The sequence below is a fragment of the Myxine glutinosa genome, chromosome 12 (assembly GCF_964187855.1).
Source record: "Myxine glutinosa chromosome 12, kmMyxGlut1.1, whole genome shotgun sequence".
In the NCBI taxonomy this organism is placed as follows: domain Eukaryota; kingdom Metazoa; phylum Chordata; class Myxini; order Myxiniformes; family Myxinidae; genus Myxine; species Myxine glutinosa.
In genome coordinates, this window is record NC_136272.1 from 12730198 (window position 1) to 12736736 (window position 6539).

The 6539-nt window shown below is 45.8% G+C and overlaps 1 protein-coding gene across 1 annotated transcript in view; it reads right to left on the reverse strand.

Annotated features, from left to right (window-relative positions):
• The window catches only part of LOC137437273 (G protein-activated inward rectifier potassium channel 1-like), a 99794-nt gene extending 93642 nt beyond the window's left edge, over positions 1-6152 (reverse strand). The window contains exon 1 of the mRNA XM_078766247.1: positions 5613-6152. Coding sequence (XP_078622373.1) covers positions 5613-6152 — 540 coding nt within the window. The remainder of the gene's footprint in view (positions 1-5612) is intronic.
• Positions 6153-6539: the final 387 nt, after the last annotated feature.

A 6539-nucleotide genomic window follows, 5' to 3' on the forward strand; every position in this document is an offset into this window, starting at 1 on the left:
GATCACGATGTAAATATAGATCTGGTGAAGACACAAATGCTTCACTTGCAAAACAAAGTGTCCTCCTCTAGTAATAATGGGCAGCAGCAGACGTTGTATGAAAAGAAAGCCCTGTTAAATGAATTACTGGCCGAACGTGCAAAGGGCGCACTCCTTCGGATGAGAATGACTCATTTGCAACAACTAAATAACCCGAGCAGACATTTCTTCAAGCTGGAAACTGCCTCAAAAAAACAAAAACAAATATTGTCCTTGCGTTCTGCTGACGGAAGGTTATTGACTGATCCAAGTGACATTAAACTCACTATTAAGACTTTCTTTTCTCACCTCTACTCCTCCAAGCACACTTTCCCAAACCATATACATTCATTCACCGCATCCTTGCCTACACTTACTGAGGCCTAGAATTCGACTGCTGTTTGAAGGCGAAATAACATTGGACGAACTCACTAGTGTTTTAAAGACCTTGCCCACCAGCAGGGCACCTGGCTTAGACGGGTTGCCAGTGGAATTATACAGCACCTTCTGGGATTTGCTGGGACCATGTCTACTAATTGTCTTCATAGAAAGCATACAAACTGGTGAACTTCCCTTGAGCTACAGACGTGCCATCATTTCATTAATCCCTAAAAAGGGAGATCTTCAACTTGTTGAGAACTGGCGCCCGATCTCTCTACTGATTACAAAATCCAGTCTAAGTTACTCGCTAATCGCATAAAAACCTTAATCAAGCACGTTGTATCCCCCGACCAGTCTTATTGTATTCCCGGCAGATCGATATTTGACAATATTTTTTCTGTTCGCGATTTGATTTCGATTTGTCATTGTCAGAATGTTAACACCGGGCTGATCTTTTTAGATCAGGAAAAGGCCTTTGATAGTGTTGACCATTCGTATTTACTTGAAGTTTTGAAGGGGTTTGGGTTTGGTTCCTTCTTTATTTCTTGTATCAAGCTGCTGTATCACAACAACTTTAGTTTGGTGAACATCAACAACAGTCTATGTTCACCTTTTCCTATTCAGCGAGGTATTAGACAAGGCTGCCCCCTTTCTGGGTACCTGTATTCACTTTCCATTGAACCCTTGTTGATTCACTTTTGCCACAAACTTTCTGGGTTATTGGTGACACCTCTTGCTAATCCTGTTAAGGTGCTTGCATATGCTGACGATTTGTGTGTGATTGTTAACACTCAGTCTGACATTGTTGCCCTCACAAGTGCTCTATGTGAATTCAATTTGGCATCTTCTGCTACTGTCAATTGGAGTAAGAGTAAAGCCTTGTGTCTTGGTCCTTCTGGGTTATTTATCCCACCTTCCCTGCCTAATGCTTTGCAGTGGAGGTATGATGGTGTTAAACATCTTGGTGTGTTTCTTGGGAATGAGACCTTTTCCTTGAAGAACTGGGATCAGATGGTCGATCAAATCTCCCATATCCTTAATTGTTGGAAAAGATTGTCCAGCCTACTGTCTTATAGAGGTCGAGTGCTGATAATTAATAACTTGGCTGCTTCCAAACTCTGGCATCGGATGGCTGTCTTACAACCGCCCAAATCGCTAGTCATTAACTTGCAGCGTATCCTTGTTAATGTTTTCTGGAACGGCATGCACCGGCTTCGAGCTGATCTTCTAAGTGTCCCTTTGGATAAAGGGGGTCAAGGACGTGTGGACATTACCAGTAAAATACTGGCTTTTCGACTAACCACCTTGCGCCAACTTCTCTACAAGGAAGTCCTGTCTTGGCGGCCCCTGGCTTCTTGCTTGTTGCAGCAAGCTGGTAAGCTCAGGTATGGCCCCGAGCTCTTTCTACTCGATCTGCAGCGAATAGACATCTCCTTGCTGCCCTCCTTTTATCGAAGTCTCGTGAATGCCGGTCAGTGCCTCCTTCCAGTACGAAACAAGGATACGTACAAATTTTGGAACTTAATGTGTGAACCTGTTTTCTACAATAGCCTATTTTGTCATGGCTGCCAAAGTAGGTCCCTAATTCAATCTTTTATTGAATCTGGTTTTTTTCTTGTCAAGGATTTTGTCAACCACACTTATTCTGGATGGCAGACCCATAACCAGATTTTGGAAGTATGCAATGTTACCTCAGCTCGACTAATTGGACACCTTCTTCGTTCAATATTGTTAAAGTGTTTAACTCTTTTAACTTATCGTGGCCTCTACTGCACGATGTTCAAAACACAAAAACGATGCACCCTGACTTCCCTGATTTTTGTTTTTTTGGTGCTCCCTCCACAAAGCCTCTACAAGCCTGTGCAAAGGCTACTCTGTACGTGCAATGTCTTAATGTTGTCATCTCTGCTAACCCCAATAGCCCACTGACCACCCACTGGAAAGAGCTTCTGCCTGTAGGGGCTCCATCCTCTCCTACCTGGTCGTCGATGTACGCGTCACCTGTGTCTAAACGTGCCGGAGATATACAGTGGAGGCTTGCACACTATTCCTTGCCTTCCAACGCGTTTCTTAAAAGACTGAATCTCGTGACATCTGATGAATGCCCTTTTTGCCATCATTCCGAGGACACTTTCCATGTATATGTCGGATGCCAAAGGCTGGCTCCACTTTTTCAATTCTTGAAATATACCTTCCAGAATTTCGGTTTTTGTTTTTCCTTTTATCATTTTGTGTACTGCATGCCTGTGTCTAATGAGAATGTCGGTTCTCAAATTGTTAATTTTTTTACTTGCTGAGGCGAAACTCGCGATATATAATACACGGCAGAGTAGGGTTTCTGGGACAAGTCCACCGGAATGCAGTATTTTGTTAGCCTTTAAAGGCCTTGTGTCTGCCCGCCTTAAAATTGAATTTAACTTTTACCAAGAGACTTCTCGGCTTGATCACTTTGTTAAAAAATGGTGCAAAGCTGAACTCATGTGTAAGGTGGAGGGAGATGAACTTTTTTTGATGCTCTAATGAACATTATGCTTTTCAGTTCCTTGATTTAATTATTTTGTTGACTGCTATTGTATTACTTGTTTTGTTTTGCTTTTTATACTTTTGTAATAAAAGACCTTAAAAGTCATCTATATCTATCTATCTATCTATCTATCTATCTATCTATCTATCTCTCTCTCTCTCTCTCTCTCTCTCTCTCTCTCTCTCTCTCTCTCTCTCTCTCTCTCTCTCTCTCTCTCTCTGTCTCTGTGTGTGTCTCTCTCATCTGTCTTTTAATAATTCCTCTGTGCTTTTACCATCACCCGGCCATTCCTGCTAACGCCCTTCGTTATGCGGATCTGGATCACAGCACAGGTAGTGTTCTTAAATAAGTGTTATATTTTGTCAGGTGCAAAGGCTCTGTCAGTTTTGTGCCTACTATGCGCTACAGTACATTATTGAAATGTGTGTCGTATAAAAAAAAAAAAAAACCACCTTTAGAGGCCATTTTTCCCCGCAAGCGGGGGTTGGCCTTTTTCGGGAACTGTGGTTGTTGTTGTTTTTCGGTCCCCTTTTTGAAGCAATGTTTTACGGCCGGATGCCCTTCCTGACGCCAACCCTTTTTGCCGCCTTTAACGACAAGCAGGGAATTACCAGTGAACTGGTACTCAATTAGCCGACCTCGGAAGGATGACAGGCTGAGTCAACCCCCCTGGCGTTAATTCAGCGATTGACCGGGATTCGAACCCAGGATCCTAGGATCCTAAGCCGGCACCCTAGCCGCTAGCCCAACACCAGTGTCGTATAAAGTGCCAATATTATGTTCGTTATCAAATTGTTTCAAATTAGTGCATGGAGTTGCCATCTTGGTCTGCACTCCATGATGAGGAAACCCACGATTCAAATCAAGTTCGCTGCTTCAATCAAGCGATTCAAATTCGCTTCGCTGCTTCGCACTACCTGTGCTTCGCTCTTTCACGAGCCTCGATCTTGTATACAAAAAAAAATAAAAAATAAAAAAAATAATTATTGTCGTGTGTATAAAATATACAATGAAATTTGTTTTCATCTTTGGAAACATACACATAACCGTTGGATTTGGAGCAAACTCGGGTCACGTGACCTCATTCTTGCTCAGTTTCAAATTCACCCCAGTACAAAACTGTTTGGTGATTTTGGGGAATAGCATGTACGTAATCCACCAATGATCCTTACTCATCACAAATTGGCATCAGGAATGGGATTCAAATCTAAAACACAACCAGGAGAAAAAAATTCATTTAAATTTGAAATCATACCTCGGCACAAACGTTACAATTTGGTGTCTTGTTTCTAATTTGAAATTTGGATCTAAATTGCGAACATTTTGTAACATTTTCCTGACACAATGGCATTAGTCCCAAATAGGTTGACACAATTGGCAAGTATCTGAATATATATCATGTAAAATATCCCATGTACAAAAGTAATCCATCTACAAAAGCCCATACGCAAAATTTTCGACATTTTTAGAAGATTGTACATTTTTATCTGAGAGAGTAGACGAGAGGGTAGCCTTACCGGATGGATGTTGATATGGAATAGGAAGAGGCCATGCCAGCAGTTCCATAGGGTAAAGCAGTGGGCCAGACAGCCATTGATCAGTGCCAATTCACGTTGCTCACCAACCCAACCCAACTCAACCGCTCCTCCTCGCCCCCTAAACCTGTCCATAGATTATATGGCACACGCTGGCATGGCCCCTTTGTGCCTCCAACAATCTGGGCATCTACGCCCATCATCATCTATGGTGCACACGCGTGATGCATCATATTGCGAATAAAAGACCGAAACTATGCACATTATTTATTGCCTATAGTAATATATGGTCACCTTTTATGCGCAGCCACAAAAAAAATTGTTTTTTGCCACCTCATCCTAATGTGAGCCAGCCTGGTGATGGCTTAGCGGTTAGGGTGCCGGCTTGGGATCCCAGGATCCTGGGTTCGAATCCCGGTCATTCGCCAAATTAACGCCAGGGGGTTGACTCAGCCTGACATCCTTCCGAGGTTGGCAAATTGAGTACCAGTTCACTGGTAATTCCCTGTGTGTCGCAAGAGGCGACTAACAGGGTTGGCAGCAGGAAGGGCATCCGGCCGTAAAAGATCCCTTCAGAAAGGGGGACCACGGTGCCCAAAAAAGGCCAACCCCTGCTATAGCGGGGAAAAATGGCCTCTAAAGGTGGTTCTCAAGGTGGTTCAATCTGGGCATCTCGGCCCAAAGTGTCTGGAACGCTTTGAGCTAAGCATCAAGTTCAGCGGAATGAATCGGATGACAAAATCATTAAAGGGCCATCTATCTATATATTATATATGCAAATTGATTGGATAATTCAGCCACTTCCATCCCCATCCCCTCCATCTTTACTCCTTCCCCTCCCAAGCTTAGTCCCATACCTGATCCTCTCCTATTTGGTATACCCACCCCATAGGCACAAATAAACGGATGACCCCTCTTGCCCTACCTATTAATTATTTAGCCGTGAACTTTTTCATGATCACACATACATTAATGATAGGTTGATGAAGCAAATATAGATGACGACGTGGGAAATAATTTAAATAATAATATAATGATTACAATATTGCTTTGTAATAATTAATTATAAGGAGCGTGATCGTCAGGGAAAGCCACGAACAAAGAAACGAGGCAGGAGGCACCAGAAGTGCCACAGGTGTGCACTGTGCACTCACCTTGATGTAGATGCAACCCACCAGGAAGGCGTCCACGATGGAGCCCAGTAGCACCTGGACCAAGAAGAGCATGATCCCCGCAGGACACTCGTCCGTGATGTAGCGGTACCCGTAGCCGATGGTCGCCTCCGTCTCCAGGAAAAAGAGGAAAGCCGACGGGAAGCCGTAAACGTTGGCGACGCACGGGGTGTGCGAGCCAGGTGGAGCCTGGCTCCGAAGGTCTCCGTGTCCGTAGGCAATGACCCACCAAAGGAGCGCCACGCCGAGCCAGGCGCACACGTGCACGGACACGTAGAGCAGCAGGTTCCACCGCCAGTGCAGGTCGACCAGCGCGGTGAACAGGTCGGACAGGTACCTGCCGGACTCGGAGCCCAGGTTGCCGTGCTGCACGTTACATCGCCCGTTCTTCTCCACGAAGCGTTGCCGGACTCTCATGGCCGCGCGAGGCTCTCCGTGCCCGGTCACCGTGGTCGTGCCTCCGGACGCCGTGGACAGCACGTAGCTTACCTCTCCCGAGATGCGATCGTCCCCCTCGGACATGTTTCTCCGTCGATCTGCGCAAAAAGTCTGAAGCGCAATGAATTCAACACGTCCGATGCAACAACCATATAGTCGTCTCGTGCGCTTACCCTCCTCCTCCTCCTCCTCCTCCTCCTCTCCTTCATCTTCTCCCTCCTCCTCCTTCTCCTCATTCTCCTCCTCCTCCTTCCCCTCCGCCTCCTTCCCCCCCCTCCTCCTTCCCCCCCACCTCCTTCCCCCCCACCTCCTTCCCCCCCTCCTCCTTCCCCCCCTCCTCCTTCCCCCCCTCCTCCTTCCCCCCTCCTCCTTCCCCCCTCCTCCTTCCCCCCTCCTCCTTCCCCCCTCCTCCTCCTTCCCCACCTCCTCCTTCCCCTCCTCCTCCTCCTTCCCCTCCTCCTCCTCCTCCTC